Below are 26,392 nucleotides of genomic sequence, written 5' to 3'. Positions count from 1 at the left end.
GAGATTTCACCACTATTCAAGTGGCAGAGCCTTAAGCGGAACCGCGCAGCAAGCGGAACCACGCAGCGACCAAAACCTCCGCCCCTGGTGTTCAGACCGTACCCGGAAGGCTTTGACGTGGGGAGCTGGGAGTATCTGGTATAACCCAGCGTGTAAACGCGGAAGCCAGACTGAGCAAAGGGAGCTTTGTGGCTGGAGGCCTGAGCAGTAAGAAAGGCTCTAGATTTTGGAAATTTAAGCACTTGTTGGTAATTGTTTGCAATTACTTTCTCCCAGTCTATAGGTTGTCTTTTCCTTTTGGTTTCCTTTGTTGTGCAAAAGCATTTAAGTTGGATTAGATCCCATTTGTTTATTTGCTTTATTTTTTTGCCTTCGAAGACTGATCTAAGAGTATATTATCAGGATTTATGTCAGAGAATGTTTTACCTGTGTTCTTTTCTAGGAGTTTTATTGTGTCATGCCTTATATTTAACTCTGTAAGCCATTTTGAATTTATTTTTGTGTATGGTATAAGGGAGTGTCCTAACTTCATTTATTTACATGAGGTTGTCCAGTTTTCCCAGCACCACTTGCTAAAGAGACTGTCTTTTTTCCACTGTATGGTCTTGCCCCCTTTGTCCAAAAGTAAAAAAAGAAAGTAAGCATGTTAAGACAGAAATATAGACCAGTGGAGCAAGGTAGAAATCCCAGAGATAAACCCATACACCTATGAGCACCTTATCTTTAACAAAGGAGGCAAGAATACACAATGGAGTAAAGACAGTCTCTTCAATAAGTGGTACTGGGAAAATGGACAGCTAACTGTAAAAAAATGAAATTAAAACACTTCCTGATACCATCACAAAAATAAACTTAAAATGGATTAAAGACTTAATTGTAAGGCCTGAAACTGTAAAACTCTTAAGGAAAACATAGGCAGAACTCTCTTGGACATAAATCACAGCAAGATCCTCTATGACCCAGCTCCTAGAGTAATGGAAATAAAAGCAAAAATAAACAAATGGAACCTAATTAAACTTAAAAGCTTTTGCAAAGCAAACCATAAACAAAATGAAAAGACAACCCTCAGAGTGGGAGAAAATAATAGCAAATGAAACAACTGACAAAGGATTAATCTCCAAAATAAGCAAGTGGCTCATGCAGTTCAATATCAGAAAAACAAACAATCAAAAAATGGGCAGAAAACCTAAACAGACAGTTTTTCAGAGACATATAGATGGCTAATAAACACATGAGAAAATGCTCAACATTTCTTCTTATTAGAGAAATGCAAATCAAAACTAGAATGAGGTGTCACCTCATACTGGTCAGAATGGCCATCATTAAAAAAAAAAAAAAAAAAAACAACTCTACAAACAATAAATACTAGAGAGGGTGTGAGAAAGGGGAATCCTCCTGCACTGTTAGTGGGAATGTAAGTTCATACAGCCTCTGTGGAGAACACTGAAGATTTCTTTAAAAACTAGGAATAAAGTTGACCCATGACCATATGACCCATACCATATGACCCAGCAATCCTGGTACAGGGCATATACCCTGAAAAAACCACAATTTTAAAAGACACATGTACCCCAACGTTCATTGCAGCACTATTTACAATAGCTAAGACATGGAAGAATGTAGATATCCATCAACAGATAAAGAAATTATGGTACATATGTACAGTGAAATATGTGTGTGTTTGGTGGGGGCTAGATATCCATCACATATTGTGTGTGTTTGGTGGTGGATATGATGTAGATATCCATCAACAGATAAAGAGACACTGATGTATAGATCAGTCTTGTGGACTCTGTGGGAGAGGGAGAGGGTGGGGAGATTTGCGAGAATGGCACTGAAACGTGTAATATCATGTATGAGACAAATCGCCAGTCCAGGTTCGATGCACGATGCTGGATGCTTGGGGCTGGTGCACTGGGATGGCCCAGAGGGAGGGTATGGGGAGGGAGGAGGGAGGAGGGTTCAGGATGGGGAGCACGGGTATACCTGTGGCAGATTCATTTCGATGTTTGGCAAAACTAATACAATATTGTAAAGTTTAAAAATAAAATAAAATTTTAAAAAAGGAAATTATGGTACATATATACGGTGAAATATATGTGTGTTCGGTGGGGGGGTTGGGTGGGTGTGTGAGCACATGCGTGCTCAGTTGTGTCCAACTCTTTGTGACCCCATGGACTGTAGCCCGCCAGGCTCCTCCGTCCGTGGGATTTTCCAGGCAAGAGTACTGGAGTGGGTTGCTATTTCCTTTTCCAGAGGATCTTCCAGACCCAGGGATCTAACCTGGGTCTTCCACATTGTAGGCAGACGCTTTACCATCTGAGCCACAAGGAAAGTCTATGCTATGTATATTTTACCATAATGAAAAATAATAATAAAAGGAATGAGGAACCATCACCTCTTCCTAGTTCCAAAACATCACCTAAAGGGAAACACATACCCATTAAGCAGTTAGTCCCTATGCCCTTCACCACGAGCACCTGGATGCCATCAATTTGCTTTCTGTCCCTCTGTGTTTATCTATTTTTGATTTTTCACATAAATTAAATCATGGCAAACTGTACTAAATCCCACTGAATCGTACACTTTAAAATTGTTAATTTTATGTTGTGCAGATGTTACCTTGGGCTTCCCCAGTGACTCATCGGTAGAGAATTTACCTGCAGTGCAGGAGACATAGGAGACATGCATTTGATCCCTAGGTTGGGAAGATCTCCTGGAGGAGAGAGTGGCAACCTACTCCAGTATTCTTGCTGGGACAATCCCATGGACAGGGGAGCCTGGCAAGCTACAGGTCAAGGGGTCGCAAAGAGTCACGACTGAGCACTCAAATTTTACCTCAATTTTTAAAAAGCATATACACACTATAATATATAAAATAGAGAATCAACAAGGACCTACTGTAAAGCACAAAAAACTCTACTCAATACTCTGTAATAACCTATATGAGAAAACAATCTGAAAAAGAATAGATGTATGTATATGCTGTATTTTGTTATACACCTGAAGCTAAGACAATATTACAAATCAACTATACTCCAACATAAAATAATTTTTTTTTAAGAAAAGGAGAGGATAATGAAATGTTCTATGTGCATTTATATGGGAAGATATCAAAATATATTGGGGGCAGGCTGCAAAATAGTATTGAACCTTTTGAATAAACCATGGGGAAAATGAGGGGGAGAAAGCACCCTAATGGAGTAATACTTAGGAGAGGGCCTCTGGCTTTATTGGGCTGGGAGAGGGAGATGGGGAAGTTTTATCCAGCCCACCCTGTAGCCATCATCTTTCTTTGACTTTATAGCATCCCTAGGATGCGACCTGACAAGTACTTTCTCTTCATTTCTCAGATGATTAAAATCAAGACCCAGAGAATTTAAGAGGATTATCCATGTTCCAGAGCAGCACTGTCTCCCAATATAACCCAAGGCTCTTCCATATGCATTTATCTCACTTCCTTGTCAGAGCAACTTTGTAAGGGACATTAAGGCTAAATAAGAGAGGTTCAGTGAATTTGAATTAGTATCACAGAAGTAGTAGAGCCAAGATTCAATCCCTATCTTAATCAGCTCAAGGAATACTTTCCTGAGTAAGTTTTTTTTTTTTTTTTTAAATAATCACCCATGCACTACTTTTTCTCTGGGCCCCCACACCACCCTATCGTCCATTCTGTCACAGCACTTACAATGCACAGCTACCACTGATTTCTATTTCCATCACTAGGCTGCCAGCAGCTTGAGAGCAATGACTATGTCTGATTCATCTCATTAGTCCCATCCCCTAATATAGCACACAACACATAATAGGAGTTAATAAATGTTTGCTGAATGAATGAACAAGCAAGAGCATCAGCAGGTTAGTGACTTGTTTTCTGAGAACATAAGAATAGAGATAATAGACGTGCCCAATATCCAGGGGAAAGTATAACTTTGCATCCTTAGGTTCCTCACCCAGAATTGCAGTATAATTACTTTTCCCCCAGAATTCCAACCATCACTCTCAATGTCTGCAAAAAAGACCTAAAGATCTGCTTTTCCCCTTGGAGGACTTAAAAGGTTACATTCCCTCTGATGGACTTAAAGGTTGTTGCCATCAGAAAATAGTCTTGCAATTAAAATTAAAATGTTGGTGCTTTAAACTTTTTCATGTTTTGATGGTTATAAGCTTAGGATTGAGTCCCAAGGGTGGAATAATTAGGACAAAGGAAATGAACATTTGTATTGCTCTTACTTCATATTGCCAAATCACTTTCCAGTAAGGGATCATGTCAATTTGCACTGAAGACCAATATGAAACAGCCCTAAAGAAATCCAGATCTTGCCTCTTTCCATTGCTGGTTTTCATTTCCCCATTCTGCAGTTGCTTGTTAATATTAGTTCTGACCTTCGGGATTGGCCTGAAGAGAAAAGGCTCCGGATGACTCAGGAACTTCTTTGGCAACTACAACAGCTGATATTTCAACAGCGGGTACACTGCCCCTCTTACCAAGGGTATTTCCCAGCCTTCCCAGAGAATCAACAAGCACCTCCAGACTCCCTGTTTGATGCCACCCTCTGGACCTGCTTTGGGGGTCTAAATGCAAGAGTCGTGTGTCGGATAATTAGTGATGGAAGAAAAAGCCTCTAGGAGAACAGGTAAGTGAGACAGAAGAAAAATAGATAGGAGTTAATACAAATATAAATCCACTCTTTAGGTTCTCTGGAAATTTTTCTTAGTGTAGGCAGTCACTTGAACTGCTCACTAAAGGGTATGGGAAGTTTAGGATTAATATAATTTCTATATCTCATTATCTACCATCCATTCTGACCTGTCTTTGTGGAACACTGGCCCAAAGGGCAGTTCCCTAGCACTTTTAGAAGTCTCTCTAACTTGGTCTAGTCCAGTTTAAAAAAAAAAAAAAACTGGATGATAGATATTATATTTCTTAACTGCCAACTGGTGTATAAAGTAGGACTGGTTTGCTGTGGCACTTTGAACAAGCTTTTAGCTTCTTTGGGCTTCAGTAGCCTCCTCACTAAAATAAAATTAAAGTCCCTATCCTATTTACCTCAGAGGGCTGTAACAAGGTGAAGAAGAGTAGGATGAGAGGAACCAAAGCTCTTTGGAAATATTTCAGAATTTCCGTGATCTGTGTTAGTGATCTTACCTTTTCTGTAGCCTCCACAGGCAATACCACCCACAACTCTCTTCTCCCTGAGTGACTGTGGTCTGTGGAGTGCAAACCTTGGGCTCCAGGTATGGCACTGAAAATAGTGAGAGGATAGTAGGTAAGGGAAGTGGCTAAGAAAGAAATGGCTCCTAGGCTGCTGCCACAAAAGGCCTAATATACACATATAGACACGTGACCTATAAGCATACAATCTCCGTCCTCACTCTAACACGAATGCATTCACATCCATACACTCCAAGAATTATGAATAATGAGACTCCATTTGTGATTTTGATACCCATCAGTACTGTCTTGATATTGCTTTTAATGAAATTCTTCCATAAATTACATACTTTGGGAAGATGATCAGAATCTGCATGCCTCAGGAAGTCACACTTCATTCTTTCGTCTATACAGTTAATCCCAAATTAGAATTTGTGGTTCAACTCTTAGTCTTGAGTTAGGGTAAGTGAGTTTCTGATACTGAGTGAAACTTTCTTTTTCTGTAACCAGTTATTTGGATCATTTTTGGGAGTGAGGGGACTTCATTCTTTAGTTCTTTTTGTTTCGCCCCATTCAGAGTTGAGAAACTCTCTAGATCTTCCTACCACCTTCTACCTTCAGTTCAGTTCAGATGCTCAATCATGTCCGACTCTTTTCGATCCCAGGAACTGCAGCACACCAGGCCTCCCTGTCCATCACCAACTCCCAGAGTCCACTCAAACCCGTGCCCAATGAGTCGGTGATGCCATCCAACCATCTCATCCTCTGTCATCCCCTTCTCCTCCTGCCCCCAATCCCTCCCAGCATCAGGGTCTTTTCAAATGAGTCAGCTCTTTGCATTAGGTGGCCAAAGTATTGGAGTTTCAGCTTCAGCATCAGTCCCTCCAATGAACACCCAGGACTGATCTCCTTTAGGATGGACTGGTTGGATCTCCTTGCAGTCCAAGGGACTCTCAAGAGTCTTCTCCAACACCACAGTTCAAAAGCATCAATTCTTCAGCACTCAGCTTTCTTTATAGTCCAACTCTCATATCCATACATGACCATTGGAAAAACCATAGCCTTGACTAGACGAACCTTTGTTGGCAAAGTAATGTCTCTGCTTTTTAATATGCTGTCTAGGTTGGTCATAACTTTCCTTCCAAGGGGTAAGCGTCTTTTAATTTCATGGCTGCAATCACCATCTGCAGTGATTTTGGAGCCCAGAAAAATAAAGCCAGTCATGGTATCCACTGTTTCCCCATCTATTTGCCGTGCAGTGATGGGACCGAATGCCATGATCTTAGTTTTCTGAATGTTGAGCTTTGAGCCAACTTTTTCACTCTCGTCTTTCACCTTCATCAAGAGGCTTTTTAGTTCTTCTTCACATTCTGCTATAAGGGTGGTGTCATCTGCATATCTGAGGTTATTGATATTTCTCCCGGCATTCTTGATTCCAGCTTGTGCTTCTTCCAGCCCAGCGTTTCTCATGATGTATTCTGCATACAAGTTAAATAAGCAGGGTGACAATATACACCCTTGACGTATTCCTTTTCCTATTTGGAACCAGTCTGTTGTTCTATGTCCAGTTCTAACTGTTGCTTCCTGACCTGCATACAGGTTTCTCAAGAGGCAGGTCAGGTGATCTGGTATTCCCATCTCTTTCAGAATTTTCCACAGTTTATTGTGATCCACACAGTCAAAGGTTTTGGCATAGTCAATAAAGGAGAAATAGATGTTTTTCTGGAACTCTCTTGCTTTTAAGATGATACAGCAGATGTTGGGAATTTGATTTCTGGTTCCTCTGCCTTTTCTAAAACCAGCTTGAACATCTGGAAGTTCATGGTTCACGTATTGCTGAAGCCTGGCTTGGAGAATTTTGAGCATTAATTTACTAGCATGTGAGATGAGTGCAATTGTGTGGTAGTTTGAGCATTCTTTGGCATTGCCTTTCCTTGGAATTGGAATGAAAACTGACCTTTTCCAGTCCTGTGACCACTGCTGAATCTTCCAAACTTGCTGGCATGTTGAATGCAGCACTTTCACAGCATCATCTTTCAGGATTTGAAATAGCTCAACTGGAATTCCATCACCTCCACTAGTTTTGTTCATAGTGATGCTTCCTAAGGCCCACTTTACTTCACATTCCAGGATGTCTGGCTCTAGGTGAGTGATCACACCATGGTGGTTATCTGGGTCATGAATATCTTTTTTGTATAGTTCTTCTGTGTGTTCTTGCCACCTCTTCTTAATATCTTCTGTTAGGTCCATGCCATTTCCATCTTTGCATGAAATGTTCCCTTGGTATGTCTAATTTTCTTGAAGAGATCTCTAGTCTTTCCCATTCTATTGTTTTCCTCTATTTCTTTGCATTGATCGCTGAGGAAGGCTTTCTTATCTCTCCTTGCTATTCTTTGGCACTCTGCATTCAAAAGGGTATATCTTTCCTTTTCTCCTTTTCTTTTTGCTTCCCTTATTTTCACAGCTATTTGTAAGGCCTCCTCAGACAGCCATTTTGCTTGTATCTTCAGACCAAGTTATTTCCCCGACTCCCAGTTCCCTGAATAGCTCCCTTTTAATAAAATTTATCTTGTTGAATGGGGATTATTTGTACACATGTTCATCTCATCCAGGCAGAGAGATGTAGATTAAGCAAGTATCCTCGGTTCCAAGGCCTGAGCTGGACATCTGGAAACAGATCACAGATAACTGAGATCCAGTACCTATCCTTAAGGAGATCAGAATCTAGTAGGAAAGTAGACTGGTAAAACACAGGTTGATACTTGCTCACATAAACAGAAGCATATAAGCAATGTGGGGACCAAAGCCAATGCTTCTCAGAGGAGGTGAGAATTGAGCCCAGCCTAGAAAATTGAGTCATATTTCATTGAGAATGGAAAGGAAGGGAAGGCATTCCAGGCTGAGCAAACACCCAGAGGCAAAAAAGTACACAGTAAGTTTGGGGGCCCAGTGAGTCAGCTGGTACAATTTAGCCATGGGAATCTAAAGAGATAAATGACTGGAGAAGTAGGTTTGATTGAGAAGAACCAGGGCTGAGGCCCTTCCATAAAGCTTGTTGAGTTTTCCTACTTCTGGGGATCACAATGGATAACAGTGATTAAACACACAGACACACAGACACATATACATACACGTACACACACAAACACACATACAGAGCTAGTTCCAGGCAATTATAATTTGGGTTTTCAAGCCTGGACCCCAAGTTTGCCTTTCAGACCTTGTCAAAAGTCGGCTAAGCTCCTATCTCAGATTTCCTGCTGCTAAAATTATCTTTCATGCAGGGTCATGAGGACAAAATTGTAAACATAGTAAAGGGGTTCATATGACTAGATTGATTACATCAGACAAGCCACTTCCCCTCCTGAGACCTCAGTTTCCCTGTGAGGCTAGTGAGAATGTTTGGAAGGAGCAACTATGAAAAAGAATATGTTTCTTTGTGGGCCTTGGAAAACATACTTGTAAAGCACTATTATTAAGATTATTAGCATTAGCAGAGTGATACAGTTAGGAGACTTATTAGAATTAAGAGAATTGTATCTCTTCCAAAATCTAGTTCTAGGACTCTAAATGTTATGAGCTAATCTGGAGGACCACATTCTTAAATCAAGCTATTTTTACCAGTTAAACCAAAGAAAAACCCTGGACTGGAGAAATTAGATCCCCAGTGTTTTATTCTTGACTTGGAGATTTAATTTGCTATAGGACCTTAAGAAAATACTTTCCCTCTCAGGCCTCTATTTTCTTACCTGAGAGAGTTGAATGAAATAATTTCTAGGGGTCTTCTGCATGATAAAACCAAAAAATAAAAATGAATTCATCTTTCTAATTGATTGGCATGAGTTCTTTATTATAAATGTTAACGCTTTGTCATAATTTTGTAAGTTTCTTTTGCTGTTTCCTGAATTCTCACCATCACATTAGAAATTGTAGATTAGCCCAAGAGGTGATTGATCTTTTACTTCACAGAGGGAATCACAGTGTTACATAATATATATTGAACATTTCACAGATTACTTTATATGTGTTAACACACCGAATCTTCAACTACCTTAAGATACTCTTATGATATGAAAACACAAAGTGTTTCACCAGGGCACTGAAAAGTTGTGTTCTGCCCAGGGTCTCCTAAGCAAGGGGGAAGAGGTGGAATTCCACTCAGGTAGCATGGCTCCAGAGCCCAGTGCTTTTAACCACTGTGATCCACTGCCTCAAGAGATTCATTTAGAAGGGAAGGCTCTGAAATGTATTGAAAGTTTGGTATGATCTATACACAGAAACTGGAGGGAATCTAACCCTTAGGTAGACTGGGATAATAAGAATGCATTTTAGGGAACTTCTTAAAAGGCAAAGTGGAGCTGAGAGCACTGGAGGTCAGGAATTGGAGATTTATATCCCCAAGAGACCGGCCCAATGTTGCCCAGCTCAGAGGAAGAAACTGAGCTTCCATGTAGCCAATCACTGGGGTCTATCAAGGGGTGGGAAGGTTGCAAAAGAATGAAGTAAGAGCACACTTGAACATCTTCCAGGTAAGCTATGCTGTTAGATGAGTTTTACACATAAAAGTTTCAAAACAATCGGGGGGAGGGTAAAGAAGAGAATTCTGAGTAGGATGGCTCTGGCCTATGGACTTGTCCTACTTTGAGGCCATTGCTCCCTATTCCCCACAGTGTGCTTGCTGCAGCCTCCCCCCAGGCCTCCATCCCCATGGCTTGGCATGAAGAACTTTAGTCAAGTTCTGGGTCAGATCACAATTCCGTTCTCCCTAGAGGACCTGATGACAGTTGGCAATCATACTGTGACTCTTCCTAGCAATGGCTGCATGAACGTCTCTTCCCAAGGTGTCAGGTTTACTCTGATTTATTTAGCTTTGGCTGGAGAGAGCATAAAGATGATCAAATATTGCCCATCTCTCTGAGAGTGTCCCAGGCAGCTCACTTTCACATTTTAGGAAAGCAGGACCCTCAATAGGAAAGGTAGCTGCATTCAGGGGAAGAAAAGGTTTGTAGTGCCTTTGGGAAGGCATTGAGGTGGTAAATCTTCCACTTCCAGTTCGGGACAATGATTGCTAGCTCAAAACATTTTTTTCAGTAGGGACATTGTGTTTGTGTGTTTGTATTTGGGAATCTTGCATTTCTGATGTGGATCTCTGTTTCTGGTCTGGAGCCTGACATTCTGCTTGGGCCTGTTTTTTTATTGCAAAGCTATGAAAGCTGCTGAGATCTGACTCCATCACCTTTGCCTCCCCACCTCACACAGGACATAAGCACATGATCTTCAGTCTTTTATTTGCATACTCTACTAGTCCTGTCTTCATTGGAGGGAAGTGATTGGCCAGATCTGGGCTGTCTTGCTGACTGCCTTCCTTGCTGGGCTCCAACTTATCTCCTATGTACACAGCCCTTGGAGTTCAGAGGCCTCTGCTAACCTCTGCCCAACCTCTCCTCTGCACCCAAGCCCTCGATGGTACATACAAGAGCAGAGGAAGGCAAGGACTAGGAGACAAGAGAGAGGCTGGAGACAGGCTACAAAAGGGCTCAGAACCCCAGCACACCTCCCTGTCCCAACTCTGTCCACCACCTGCTGTGGCCACAGCAAAAGAAGAGAGAGCTATAAGACAGAAAGTAAGGCCGGGTACCTTGTGGACAGTAGTGTCGTTAGCTGTGAGGCCCAAGATGTCTCAAGAGATGGGAGAGCTCACCCAAACCAGATTGCAGAAGATCTGGATTCCACACAACAACGGCAACAGCAGGCTTCAACGGAGGAGGGGCTGTAAGTGGGGTTTGCTTCTGTGGGGTTCAAGGTGGTGGTGGTAGAATGGGTGTAGAAGATCAAAGGACATGGCCCCCTGTCCATCCCCACCCCAACCTGAAAGTTGGAAAAGATGAGCAGCTGGATGAAATAGCTGTAGGGTAACAAGATGCTAATGTCAAAAACAGAAAGGAGAGAAAGAAAAACAGAAAGAGAGAGGTGAATACAGAGAAAGAATGATGGTTACATAAAGACCATCTTAATCAGAGGAATTTTTGACTAGGAATTTTTTCTTTTATCCAGAGCTTATTTGGAATACTTCTTGTTTGAAATCTGACTATTCTAGATCAGTGCTAGCCTAAATGTTTTATTTTGGTGACCTCAGTTAAATGTCTGGAAATCTGTACTGTCTGATAGCGCTTGGGTGAAATAAAGTTCTTGGCATTATTTCTTAGAGGACAGGTGCTGGGTACACAACAGTTCCATATCATTGGTCAGCTTTGGTCCTCCCTTTTCTCAAGCCTCCTTGAGAAACTGGGTTTAACTGGGTTGGAAAAAGCTGGGTGTCCTGCCTAACTGGGTTGGTAAAGACTGGTGTCCTGTCTCCTGCATTGCCTTCATGGCACATATGGACACATTTGCTGCTCTAGAAATTTGAGGGATAAGACATCCAGGGATAGACTACTGGTGTAATGTCCACTTTGAAAAATTAAGAAAGACTAGGGTCAAAGGGGGAAAGCAAACAAAACCTGTAAATATATTTTTAAGTAGATTATACCATTTCCCATAGATAACAGGGGACAGTTTGCAGATCAAGGTGTTTGCAGCCCAAGAATTTTGACCTGAGGAACCATAAGGTGGGTGGAGATAAGACAGCTATGGACTGTGGGACCCACACATCTTAAGGACCAGCTGACCAAGCTTCCACTATGCTAATGCTAGAAGAGGTCCAGGCTCACAGCTAGTGAGAGGAAGATCCAGGAAGATGTAGGATGTTAAATATACTATGTAGAATGGAGGGTATGGATGGAGGGAGAGAGGGAAAAAAAACCTAGCCTTTTGTTCTTCCTTTTCCTCTCCATCAGCAGTTTCAATCACTCATCTGGAGATCAAGGAGCCCAGATGAAACTGAAAATTACATCCCACCCTCACCCACCAAGCCACTTTTATTCCTTCTAAGGGGCTATTGGGTTAAGCTGGCAAGCAGGCAAGCCACTCTCTGCATACCTGGGTCCTCTATAGTTAGAGCCCTTATATTCCTGGGAACTCTTGTCTTTCAGTTGGAGAAATAATATACATAAATCACATAATATAGTCTCTGTCATATAGAGGATGCAAAATAAATATGCATTCACTTTAAGAGTTTGTCTCTCCTCAGCTATAAGACATAATTAATACCTACTTCCCCACGTTGTTGGGGTGTTTAGTGATTCAGACTGCCTAGCTTTGAGTCCCAGCTCTGCCACCTCCTGCTTCTGTGACATTGGATGTCTGGATCCCTCTTAACTTACATGTGCTTCCATTTCCTCATCGGTAAAAAGAAGTTAGTAATAGTATTGGGAGAATTAGAAAGCTAAAGCATATAAAATGCTCTGAAGAATGTCAGGTGTACAGTAAGTACTCAATGTTACTGTTATTATTTAAACAAGAAGGTGGGTGTGTGGTCTTTTGCCATCATATCCCCAGCATCAAGCTTGAAGCCTGGCACATAGCAGATACCCAGTAAATGGTAACTCTTTGCTACATCCACTCTACCCTCACCATAGCAAAGCATGGGGATCTGTGTGTACAAGATAGTGACTCATAAGTGATTGACTGAATTATGTCAGACCACAGATATAATAAACTTAGTGACCTGGGGGTGGTAGAGGTACACAATTATTTAATGACTATTCTGAGAAGTAAATGCATTAGTGTGTAAAGTTCTTGAACAACTGTGTATATTCATCTGTGACTTTTTTTCTCATTCAACATTATATTTTGTGCCATCTATAATATTGTTGCATGCAATTGTTTATTCTCTTTGCTGTGTAATATTACATTTTGCAAATATCCCATGATTTATTTATCCATTTTACTGTTGATATATATTTATGTAATTTTTAGTTTAGGGTTATGAACAATTACACAATGAAAAATTTTGTCCCCATAAATTTTGGAATCAGTTTTTCAAATTACACACATGTATACAAATTTTGGTGTTTTGATTGGAATTGGAATTACAGTCAATCTATATATCATTTTAAGGAAAGTTAACATCTTTGTGATATTGAGTCTTCTATAAATATGGTGTGTCTCTATTTAGAAGTTTTTAATGTTAAGTGAAGTTTTATAATTGAAAAGGGCTTGTGTGTCATTATAATTTTTGTTTATTTTGTTGCTATTGTATACCTTTATAGAAAGTTACATTTTATACCATTTTATTGCTAATGTATACAGCTATAATTGTGGGGGTTTTTGTGTGTTGCATTTGCAACTAGCAAACTTGATAAACTTAATTTTGATAATTTATATGTAAATAACAGCTTTCTATTTTCCCTTCCAATCCTTACTTTTTAAAATCTCTTATTCTTATATTACATCACTGCTAGGACCTCCTACCTTCAACACATTAACACCAATGTCAAATAAAAATGTTAAAATTACTCATGTTTATATTGGACTTAATTTTAAAGGTAATGTTTTTAAAGTTTCACCATTGAGTAAGTTTGCTGTAATTTTTTTGTACGTATCACTTAACAGGTTAAGGAAGTTCCAGTTTGTTCTTTGTTTGCCAATAGGATTTTTTAAAAATGAGTAGATGTTGAATTTTATAAACACGTTTTCTGTATCCACTGAGATGATAGATTGCTTTTCTGTTTTAATCTGTTAATGTGAATTACACTAGAGATTTTTCTTGTCTTTTATTTGTCTTGAAGTCTTAGGATAAATATTGGATTTTGTTCATTAATATTTTATTTACGGATTTGGCATTTTGTTTATGAATGAGATTGACCTGTACTTTTTCCATTCTCATTGTTCCCTGTTTGACTTTTGTGTCATAAAATGAAGTGGGAACTACTTCCTTTCATTCTATTTTCTGACAGAGGTTATTCAAGGAACTATTTGTTCTTTAAATATTTGGCACAACTTCCAGGTAAAAACATCAGACCAGGTGTTTTCTTTGTGAGAAAAAAAATAATTGATATAATCTTTTGAATAGTTACAGAATCATTCAGGTTTGCTATTCCTTCTTGTCAGTTTTGTTAAATTATGCTTTTTTAGGAATTATTCTATTTCACATCACTTTTCAAATTTATTTGCATAAACTTACATCCATATTTTTAAAGTCTCTATTTCATTTGCAATTATATCCTCTTATCCTTGTTTATTTGTACCTTCTTTTTTTTATTCTTGATCAATATTGCCATAAGTTTGTCACTTTTATAAATTTTAAAAAATATTCGACTTTTGGCCTTCTGATTCTTTCTGTTATGTCTCTGGCTTTTTATTTAGCCATTTTCCTCATCATTATTCTTTTTTTATACTTTTTTTTTTTTACTTACTCTGTTTTTCTTTTTTAACTTCTGGGGTTGGATGCACAGTTTATTAATTTTCAGACTTTCTTCCTTTTAAATATAAGCATCTGATGCTATAATTATCATATGAAACAGATTGGTATTCCACAGATGCACAGTTGTATGGACATATGAATTTTTAAAGTATTTCCAGACTATTTGGTAAATAGACACTGCTCAGGGCTTTCTTAGTTTCTATATCACTCAGTTGCCCTGGCCACCTCAGTCCCTTTCTCAGGACTGCTAAGACCTATAGATTATCATCTAGCAACTGAAGAGTTAATGCCTGACACAGACGGAGTCCTCTAGAAATTGGTGCCAAACCCTTGGGTCAGCTTCTGTTTTGCTAGATCAGTGCCCTTACCATTTCCTGTCTGATTCCATCCTTCTTCAAGAACAAACTGTATGATTTCAGTTCTTTGATATCTATTGAGATTTGCTTTATGGACCAACATATGGTAATTTTTGGTAAAAATTCCATGAGCACTTGAAAAAAATATACATTTTACAATTCAATTAAGAATACTATATACTTCAATTAGTATTCTTCCAGGATTTTGTCTGCTTGTTGATATGAAAAATTTGTTAATATCTCCTTGTAACTATGTCAATTTTGAATCTTTGTAAATAGCTACAAATTTAAAATTGCTATATATTTCTGGTAAACTGAATATTTATCAACGTGTAAGGAAATTTCTGCTAATCTAGTATAATTAACATTTTGTCCTACAATTTTTTCTGACATTATTATATGTATATTTGCTTTATTTAGCTTTATATTTACCTAGTATATCATTTATACACTTTCAAATAATGTTTTTACCATTTTAGTGAAGTGTAGTTAACTTATAATGTGTTAGTTTCAACTGTGAGCAATTCAGAATATATATGTATGTATATATATATTCTATACATTCTTTTGCAGGTTCTTTTTCATTAGAGGTTATTATAAGATATTGATTATAGTTCCTTGTACTATACGGTAAGCCCTTGTTGTTTATCTATTTTATATAGGGTTACATATATTAATTCCAAACTCCTAATTTATCTCTCTCCTAACTCCCACTATATTCTTTGGTAACCATGTTTCTTTTATGTTTGTAAGTCTATTTCTGTTTTGTAAATAAGTTCACTTGTATCATTTTTTTTATTATACTTATAAGTGATATCATATGACACTTGTCTTTCTCTGGCTTACTTCACTTAACATGATAATTTCTAAGTTCATCATGTTGCTGCAAACGGTATTATTTCATTCTTTTTCATGACTAACATTCCATGCTGCTGCTGCTAAGTCACTTCAGTCGTGTCCGACTCTGTGCGACCCCACAGATGGCAGCCCACCAGGCTCCACCATCCCTGGGATTCTCCAGGCAAGAACACTGGAGTGGGCTGCCATTTCCTTCTCCAATGCATGAAAGTGAAAGTTAAGTCGCTCAGTAAGTGTCTGACTCTTCGTGACCCCATGGACTACAGCCTACCAGGCTCCTCCGTCCATGGGATTTTCCAGGCAAGAGTACTGGAGTGGGTTGCCATTGCCTTCTCCAACATTCCATGGTATATATGTATCACATCTTCTTTATTCATTCACCTGTTTGTTTTTTTTTTTTTTTTCATTCATTTGTTGATGGACATTTAGGTTGCTTCTGTGTCTTGGCTATTGTAAATAGTGCTGCTGTGAACATAAGGATGCATGTGTCTTTTCAAACTAGATTTTTCTCTGGGTTTATGCCCAGGAATGGGATTGTTGGATCATATGGCAACTCTATGTTTAGTTTTTTAAGGAACCTCCACGCTGTTCTCCATAGTGGCTGTACCAGGTTACATTACAACCAATAGCATAGGAGGTTTCCTTTTCCTCCACATCCTCTCCATCATTTATAGACTTTTACATGATGGCCTGTAAGAAAAATGTTTCTGATAGAGATATAATACACATACCATAAAACTCATTATTTTAAAGTGTACAACTTAGTAGTTTTTAGTATATTCACGTGGTTATGTACCATCATCACTAATTCCAGAACATTTTCATCACACTCTCCCAAAGAAACCCCATATGCTTTAGTGTCATTCCAGATTCCCCCCTCCCTTTAGCCACTGGCAAACCACTAAAATCTACTTATTGTCACCATAGATTTATCTATTCTGGATATTTCACATTAATGGGATCATACAATATATGTTCTTTTGTATCTGGCTTCTTCCACTGGGCATAATATTTTCAGTTAATCCATGTTGTAGCATGTGTAGATACTTCATTCCTTTTTAAAGCTGAATAATATTCCATTATATAGATATACAGAATTTTGTTTAGCAAATTCAAATATGAATTGAGGGAAATTTGGTTTATTTCCACTTTTGAACAATGTTGCCATGGACATTTGTGTACAAGTTTTTGGGTGGGCACATTGTTCATTTCTCTTGAATATATACATAGAAGTAGAAATGCTAAGTCCTCTGGTAATTCTACCTATTAATACAATGATTTAAAGAACTGCTAAGCTGGTTTTTCAAGTGAATTCATGTTTTATATTTCCAAAAGTAATATATGAGGATTCTAATTTCTCTATATCTTCACTAACAGCTGGTTTTGCCCATTTTTAAAAGTATAGTCATCCTAGAGGATGTTCAATCTGCACTTGAGAAGAATCTCTAATCCCTTGAATCTATTTCTCACTGCCACTGTATAATTGTACGGGATTTGATTTAGGTCATACTTGAATGATCTGGTGGTTTTCCCTACTTTCTTCAATTTAAGTCTGAATTTGACATGCTCTGAGCCACAGTCAACTCCTAGTCTTGTTTTGCTGATTGTATAGAGCTTCTCCATCTTTGGCTACAAAGAATATAATCAATCTGATTTCAGTAGTGACCATCTGGTGATGTCCATGTGTAGAGTCTTCTCTTGTGTTGTTGGAAGAGGGTATTTGCTATTACCAGTGCATTCTCGTGGCAAAACTCTGTTAGCCTTTGCCCTGCTTCATTCTGTACTCCAAGGCCAAATTTGCCTGTTACTCTAGGTATCTCTTGACTTTCTACTTTTGCATTCCAGTCCCCTATAATGAAAAGGACATATTTTTGGGGTGTTTGTTATAGAAAATCTTGTAGGTCATCATAAAAACATTCAACTTCAGCTTCTTCAGCATTACTGGTTGGGGCATAGACTTGGATTACTGTGATATTTGAATGCTTTGCATTGCAAATGAACAGAGATCATTCTGTCATTTTTGAGATTGCATCCAAGTACTGCATTTTGGGCTGTTTTGTTGACTATGATGGCTACTCCGTTTCTTCAAATGGATTCTTGCCTACAGTAGTAGATATAATAGTCATCTGAGTTAAATTCACCCATTTCAGTCTATTTTAGTTCACTGATTCCTGATATGTCAATGTTCACTGTTGCCATCTCCTGTTTGACCACTTCCAATTTACCTTGATTCATGGACTTAACATTACATGTTCCTAAGCAATATTGTTCTTTACAGAACCAGACATTACTTAAATCACCAGTCACATCCCCAAGTGGGTGTTTTTGCTTTGGCTCCATCTCTTCATTCTTCCTGGAGTTGTTTTCTCCACTTTATTCCAGTAGCATACTGGGCACCTACTGACCTGGGGAGTTCATCTTTCAGTGTCCTATTTTTTTGCCTTTTCATACTGTTCATGGGGTTCTCAAGGCAAGAATACTGAAGTGGTTTGTCATGTCCTTCCCCAGTGGACCATGTTTTATCAGAACTCTCCACCATGACCCATCTGTCTTGGGTGGCACTACATGGCATGGCTCATAGTTTCCTTGAGTTAGACAAGATTGTGGTCCATGTCATCAGTTTGTTTAGTTTTCTGTGATTGTGGTTTTCATTTTGTTTGCTCTCTGATGTATAAGGATAAGGATAAGAGGTTTATGGTAGCTTCCTGATGGTAGAGACTGACTGGTGGCGGTGGTGGGGGGGGGGGGGGGATGGGTCTTGTGTGATGGGAAAGGCCATCTTTAATCCGATTTTCTGTTGATGGGTGGGGCTGTGTTCCCTCCCTGTTATTTGAACTGAGGCCAAACTAATGTGGAGGTAGTGAAGATAATGGTGAGCTCCTTCAAAAGATCCAGTGCACGCACTGAACTCAGTGCCCCCGACCATGCAACAGGCCACCACCGACCCATGCCTCCACCAGAGACTCCTGGACACTCATGGGCAAGTCTGGGTCAGTCTCTTGTGGGGTCACTGCTCCTTTCTCCTGGGTCCTGGTGCACAAAAGGTTTTGTTTGTGGCCTCTAAGAATCTGTTTCCTCAGTCCTGTGTAAGTTCTGGTGGCTCTATGGTGGAGTTGATGGCAACCTCTTGCAAGAGGGCTTATGCCATAACCAGGTCTCCTGCACCCAGAGCCCCTGCAGGGCCTGTACCTCCACAGGAGACACTCAAACATGCAAAGGCAGGACTGACTCAGTCTCTGTGGGATCTCCTGCTGTGCACAAGGTTTTATTTGAGCCCTCCAAGCATTTCTGGCTGGCATGGGATTTGACTCTAAATGTGATTTTTTCCCTTCCTATCATCTTGCTGGGACTTCTCCTTTGCCCTTGGATGTAGGGTATCTTTTTTGCTGGGATCCAACATTCTCCTGTTGATTGTTGTTCAGCAGTGAGTTGTAATTTTGTAGTTCTCACAGGAGAAGATGAGTGCATGTCCTTTTGCACTGCCATCTTACAAATCTTGGTGAGTAGGGAAAGGTTATATAGTCAGGCAGGAGTTTGTGATAAGGATAAATGCAATAACAGTCTTGTATTCTTTCTTCAACACAATTAGGGTGTGTGCAAGTTCTTAGGTGGTCCAGCCTCCTAATTTTGATGAGCCCCTCTGGTCCTTTAATCTTACCTCAGGTGGTTTCATTGCTGTTCCTTCTTTGGTTAGCAACTGTTCTGACCTTTGAAACTGAGAGAAGAGCATGGATGCTGGAGTCTTGTCTGTAGGAAATGAGGGACAAAAAGGCCTCCATGCCAGGCGTCCCACAGGGCCCTGCTCAGCACCAGCAGTGGCTTCTTGGGGCACATTTACTTACTGACTGGGGTGTGCAATAGTTGCTTGCAGTAACAGGGACCAACAAGCAGCTTTAAATAAGCTAGCTCCCCAGTGCTGGATTTAGAAAAGGCAAAGGAACCAGAGATCAAATTGCCAACATCTGCTGGATCACTGAAAAAGCAAGTAAGTTCCAGAAAATCATCTTGTTATGCTTCATTGACTACACAAAAGCCTTTGACTGTGTGGATGACAACAAACTGTGGAAAGTTCTTCAAGAGATGGGAATACCAGGCCACCTAACCTGCCTCCTGAGAAATCTGTATGCAGGTCAAGAAGCAACAGTTAGAACCAGACATGGAACAACTGACTCTTTCCAAATCAGGAAAGGAGTACATCAAGGCTATATGTACTCACCCTGCTTATTTAACTTATATGCAGAGTACATCATTCAAAATGCCAGGCTGAATGAAGCACAAGCTAGAATCAAGATTGCTGGGAGAAATATCAATAACCTCAGATATTCAGATGACACCCCCCCCCTTATGGCAGAAAATGAAGAAGAACTAAAGAGTCTCCTGATGAAAGTGAAAAAGGAGAGTGAAAAAGTTTGCTTAAAGATCAACATTCAAAGAACTATGATCATGCTATCCGGCCACATCACTTCACAGCAAGTAGATGGGGAAACAATGGAAACAGTGACAGACTTTATTTTCTTGGGCTCCAAAATCACTGCAGATGGTGACTGCAGCCATGACATTAAAAGATGCTTGCTCCTTGGAAGATAAACTATGACCAACTTGGACAGCATATTAAAAAGCAGGGACATTACTTTGCCAACAAAAGTCTGTCTAGTCAAAGCTATGTTTTTTTCCAGTAGTCATGTATGGATATGAGAGTTGGACTATAAAGAAAGCTGAGTGCTGAAAAATTGATGCTTTTGAATTGTGGTGTTGGAGAAGACTCTTGATAGTCTCTTGGACTGCAAGGAGATCCAACCAGTCTATCCTAAAGGAAATCAGTCCTGAATATTCATTGGAAGGACTGATGCTGCAGCTGAAATTCCAATACTTTGGCCACCTGTTGCGAAGAGCTGACTCATTTGAAAAGACTCTGATACTGGGAAAGATTGAAGGTGGGAGGAGAAGGGGATGACAGACGATGAGACGGTTGGATGGCATCAGCGACTCGATGGACATGAATTTGAGTAAGATCCGGGAGTTGGTGATGAACAGGGAGGCCTGGTATGCTGCAGTCAATGGGGTCACAAAGAGTCGGAAATGACTGAGCAACTGAACTGAACTGAACAGTGCATATACAGGCAGTTTCTGGCGTGTGGAGGTGATGGTGACCTAGCCCCCATACACGTATCTCAATAGTGGTGCCTCAGTTTCCAGGCACACTATGCCTTGTCTAGGAGCATTCATGGCTGTGCATCCTTTCCCTCCTTGTTAACACCCTTTGCTGTATCCACACAGTCAACCGTGTTCCTCTCCCTGAATCAGTTCTACCAACCTCATACTTTAGCACTCAGTCCCCACCAGCATTGGCAGACTCTTGTCCCAGAGAGAGGCACCCAGTGGTGATTCCCAAGGAGGCTTTGGGATGATTGGTGCTCAGGCAACCAGAGCTCCAGAGGGCAGAGGAGACCCTGATCTGATAGCCCTCCCTGCTCAGAAGGGGACTCCTCTCAGTGCCTGCAGATGCTGGTGGGTGGGGGGAGGAATAATGATACTTTGCTTCTATGATGTCCTGGGCTTTTTCTGAGGATGCTCCTAGTTGTGGAGCTCCTTATACCTGTCCCTTCAGACTGTCTTTTCACAGCTAATAGCTGTCTCTTCCCAGTGAGATGGGAATCTGAGTTCTTGTCCACGGACCCAAAGAATGGAATCCATGAGCAAACACTCAAGGTAGCAAGCAAATAGGATTTATTAAAGAGGAGGAAAGTACAAAGCTCTCAGCATAGACCCTGACGGGGAGCAAAGAGTCCCCCCCCCCCCCCCCCGCCAAGGTGGGACTTACAGCAGTTTTTATATCCTTCCTTAAATCATGGGTGTCTACCCAATCAATTTAAAATTTAAGATATTTAACAACTTTATGGCTTCCCTTGATCCTTGGATTAACATCACCCTTTCTAACACCACCTAGACATTTTACCAGATATATGGGCTTAAGATTAATGATCACTGGTTGTTTTTCCCAGGCATTTGGAACAGAAGCTAATTACTGCCCTTTCTTGGATCTGAGTGCTGATAATTTATCAGACTAAAGACAGGCTCAGACGGTAAAGCGTCTGCCTGCAATGCAGGAGACCCGGGTTCAATTCCTGGGTTGGGACGATACCCTGGAGAATGAAATGGCAACCCACTCCAGTACTCTTGCCTAGAAAATTCCATGGATGGAGGAGCCTGGTGGTCTACAGTCCATGGGGTCGCAAAAAGTCGGACATGACTGAGCAACTTCACAGAAAGACACATTAGAGGATTTCAGGACAATGGAGTGGAATGTTTACTGAAAACAAGACCAAGGTCTCAGAGTTCTACACTGATTGCTACATATCTCTAGCAATGTTTTTTAACATCTTTTCATCTGATATTAGTATAGCCACTTCATCTTTCTTCTGGTTGCTCTTTGTGTGATATACTTTTTACATTCTTTTACTTTTAATCTATCTGTATCTTAAAATTTAAAGTGTATTTTCTGTAGGCATCATAAACCCAGATCTTGTTTTTTTATTTTTTTTTAATCCAGTCAGACATTTTCCACCTCTTTCTTAGATGGCTTGATCCATTAATATTTAATATTATTATGTATGTAGTTGGATTTAAATGTACCATTTTAAAATTTTCTATATAGATTATGTCATTTCCCCATATTCCTCCTTTCTTTTGTGTTAATTTTACCTAGTTTAATATTTAATTCCTTTAAATATGTTTTTTACTATATATTTTTGAGATATTTCCATAGTGGTTGCTCTAGGGCTTTCCATATACAACTATTAGAATCTACTTTCAGTTCAGTTCAGTCGCTTGGTCGTGTCCGATTCTTTGTGACCCCATGAACTGCAGTATACCAGGCCTCTTTGTCCATCACCAACTCCCAGGGTTCACACAAACTCATGTCCACTGAGTTAGTGCCATCCAACCATCTCATCCTCTGCAGTCTGCTTCACCTCCTGCCGTCAATCTTTCCCAGCATTAGGGTCGTTTCAAATGAGTCAGCTCTTCACATCAGGTGGCCAAAGTACTGGAGTTTCAGCTTCAACATCAGTCCTTCCAATGAACTCCATGCAGTCCAAGGGACTCTCAAAAGTCTTCTCCAACATGACCGTTCAACAGCATCCATTCTTCGATGCTCAGCTTTCTTTAAAGTCCAACTCTCACATCCATACATGACTACTGCAAAAACCATAGCCTTGACTAGACAGATCTTTGTTGACAAAGTAATGCCTCTTCTTTTTAATATGCTGTCTAGGTTGGTCATAACTTTCTTTCCAAGTAGTAAGTTTCTGTTAATTTCATGGCTGCAGTCACAAGCTGCAGTGATTCTGGAGCCCCCAAAAATAAAGTCAGCCACTGTTTAGACTGTTTCCCCATCTATTTGCATGAAGTGATGAGACCAGATGGCATGATCATAGTTTTCTGAATGTTGAGTTTTAAGCCAACATTTTCACTCTCCTCTTTCACTTTCATCAAGAGGCTTATCAGTTCTTCTTTCCTTTCTACCATAAGGGTGGTGTCATCTGCATATCTGAGGTTATTGATATTTCTCCCAGCAATCTTGATTCCAGCTTGTGCTTCATTCAGCCCAGCCTTTCTCATGATGTACTCTGAAGGGTAACAATATACAGCCTTGACATACTCCTTTTCCTATTTGGAACCAGTCTGTTGTTCCATGTCCAGTTCTAACTGTTGTTTCCTGGCCCACATACAGGTTTCTCAAGAGGCAGGTCAGGTGGTCTGGTATGCCCATCTCTTTCAGAATTTTCAACAGTGTACTGTGATCCATGCAGTCAAAGGCTTTGGCATAGTAAATAAAGTGGAAATAGATGTTTTTCTGGAACTCTCTTGCTTTTAAGATGATCTAGCGGATGCTGGCAACTTCATCTCTGGTTCTTCTGCCTTTTCTAAATACAGCTTGAACATCTGGAAGTTCACAGTTGACATATTGCTGAAGCCTGGCTTGGAGAATTTAGAGCATTACTTTACTAGCATGTAAGATGAGTGCAATTGTGCAGTAGTTTGACCATTCTTTGGCATTGCCTTTCTTTGGGATTGGAATGAAAATTGATCTTTGCCAGTCCTGTGGTCACTGCTGAGTCTTCCAAATTTGCTGGCATATTCAGGGCAGCACTTTCACAGCATCATATTTCAGAATTTGAAACAGCTCATCTGGAATTCCATCACCTCCACTAGCTTTGTTCATGGTGATGCTTCCTAAGGCCCACTTGACTTCACTTTCCAGGATGTCTGGCTGTAGGTGAGTGATCACACATCATGATTATGTGGGTTGTGAAGATCTTTTTTGTACAGTTCTTCTGTGTATTCTTGCCACCTTTTCTTAATATCTTCTTCTTCTGTTAGGTCCATACCGTTTCTGTCCTTTATTGTGCCCATCTTTGCTGGAAATGTTCCTTTGGTATCTCTAATTTTCTTGAAGAGATCTTGAAGAATCTACTTTAGATTTGTACTAACAATTCCAGTCAGATATAGAAATGTTACCCTTATATAACTATATTCCATTTTCTTTTCTGTGCTATTATTTCATACATATCATATCTTTACATGCTAAAACCCCCAATATATTATTGTTATTTTACAAACTTTATGTTTTAAAGAAGCTGAGAAAATAAAAGAGAGCACGTAAATAAAGTTTAGTATATTGATATTTACTGTCTGATTCTGTTCATTTGTTCCTGTGGGTTTGAATTATAACTCTTCACTTTGTGACTTGATTAGCCTATTTTAGAGAAGTTTATTTCTCTGCAGTGGGAAGCCTTTGGTGTTACTTCTTGGAGGCCGTGGGACTTTGCTGGCAGCTCAGTGGTAAAGAATCTGCCTGTAATGCAGAAGAGCCAGGTTTGATCCCTAGGCTGGGAAGTTCCCCTGGAGAAGGAAATGGCAACCCACTCCAGTATTCTTGCCTGGAGAATCCCATGGACAGAGGACCCTAATAAGCTACAGTCCATGGGGTTGCAAAGAGTCCAACACAACTGACTTCACTTCCCTGATTATAAAGCTATCAGTTTCATCTGGTGTTACATTCTGGGATTCATAAATTACAAGCTGATTGCTATTATATTTTACAATGCCCTTAAAGCATACATTGCTCAGCAGTGTTACCCAATTAAAGTCTGGCAAAGGTAGTCTTTGAGGTTAGCTCCGACGCAAGGAGGGCTCTTCTTAATAGGCTCTTTCTCTGGTTCTCTCTCAAAAAAGATGTCCTTTTCATTATAGGGAACTGGAAAGCAAAAGTAGGAAGTCAAGAAACACCTGGAGTAACAGTCAAATTTGGCCTTGAATTACAGAATGAAGCAGGGCAAAGGCTAATAGAGTTTTGGCAAGAGAAAGCACTGGTCATAGAAATCACCCTCTTCCAACAACACAAGAGAAGGCTCTACACACGGACATCACCAGATGGTCAACACCAAAATCAGATTGATTATATTCTTTGCAGCCAAAAATGGAAAAGCTCTATACAGTCAGCAAAAACAAGACCAGGAGCTGACTGTGGCTCAGATCATGAACTCCTTATTGTCAAATTCAGACTTAAATTGAAGAAAGCAGGGAAAACCACTAAGCCATTCAGGTATGACCTAAATCAAATCCCTTATGGTTATATGGTGGAAGTGACAAGTAGATTTAAGGGACTAAATCTAATAGACAGAGTGCCTGATGAACTATGGACGGAGGTTTGTGACATTGTACAGGAAACAGGGATCAAGACCATCCCCAAGAAAAAGAAATGCAAAAAAAAAGCAAAATGATTGTCTGAGGAGGCCTTACAAATAGCTGTGAAAAGAAGAGAAGTGAAAAGCAAAGGAGAAAAGGAAAGATATACCCATTTGAATTCAGAGTTCCAAAGAATACCAATGAGAGATAAGAAAGCCTTCTTCAGCAATCAATGCAAAGAAATAGAGCAAAACAGTAGAATGGGAAAGACTAGAGATCTCTTCAAGAAAATTAGAGATACCGAGGGAACATTTCATGCAAATATGGGCTCAATAAAGGACAGAAATGGTAGGGACCTAACAGAAGCAGAAGATATTAAGAAGAGGTGGCAAGAATACACAGAAGAAGTGTACAAAAAAGATCTCCATGACCAAGATAATCACGATGGTGTGATCATTCACCAAGAGCCAGACATCCTGGAATGTGAATCAAGTGGGCCTTAGGGAGCATCACCACAAACAAAGCTAGTGGAGGTGATGGAATTCCAGTTGAGCTATCTGTGAAAGTGCTGCACTCAATATGCCAGCAAATAGAACTCCTAATCGTGGAAAGATGATTTTTGTATATTGATCTTGTATCTGTCAACTTTGTCGAACTCATTTGTCAGTTCTAAGGATTTGTATGGTTTTGGGGATTTCTACATAGATAGTCATTCAGTCTTTCACATTTAAGGCTAATAATGACAGTATGCTTTTGTTTTAAAGGTTCCTTATCAAGTTTAAGTAATTCACATCTATTCCTAACTTAATAATTTTTATTACTAATCGGTTTTTAAAGTATGAAGTGTTTTTCCTATGTGCATTGACATATTTTTCTTCAATAGCTTGTCAATATCATGGGTTGCATTAATTGATATTTTTGAATGTTCACCTAACCTTGCAGACTTGCACTGAATCACACTTAACCATTCTCTATAATTCTTTATTTGTAATATTGGATTTTTTGAGCTTATAGCAAATAATTTATTGA

General features: G+C 39.8%; 1 protein-coding gene across 6 annotated transcripts in view; it reads left to right on the top strand.

Annotated features, from left to right (window-relative positions):
- The first annotated feature begins 4,489 nt into the window (after positions 1–4,489).
- The window catches only part of PFKFB1 (6-phosphofructo-2-kinase/fructose-2,6-biphosphatase 1), a 100,834-nt gene continuing 78,931 nt past the window's right edge, over positions 4,490–26,392 (top strand). For 3 of the 6 annotated variants that reach the window (XM_015461707.3, XM_024987771.2, XM_010821985.4), the window contains exons 1-2: positions 4,490–4,637; positions 10,415–10,927. In XM_015461707.3, the coding sequence (XP_015317193.1) occupies positions 10,546–10,927 (382 nt within the window). In that variant the 5' untranslated portion in view covers positions 4,490–4,637; positions 10,415–10,545. 6 annotated transcript variants of the gene reach the window in all.

The sequence above is a fragment of the Bos taurus genome, chromosome X (genome assembly GCF_002263795.3).
Source record: "Bos taurus isolate L1 Dominette 01449 registration number 42190680 breed Hereford chromosome X, ARS-UCD2.0, whole genome shotgun sequence".
Classification (NCBI taxonomy): Eukaryota; Metazoa; Chordata; class Mammalia; order Artiodactyla; family Bovidae; genus Bos; species Bos taurus.
The sequence above is the reverse complement of the archived record's forward strand: the minus strand, read 5'-3'. Positions and strand labels throughout refer to the sequence as shown.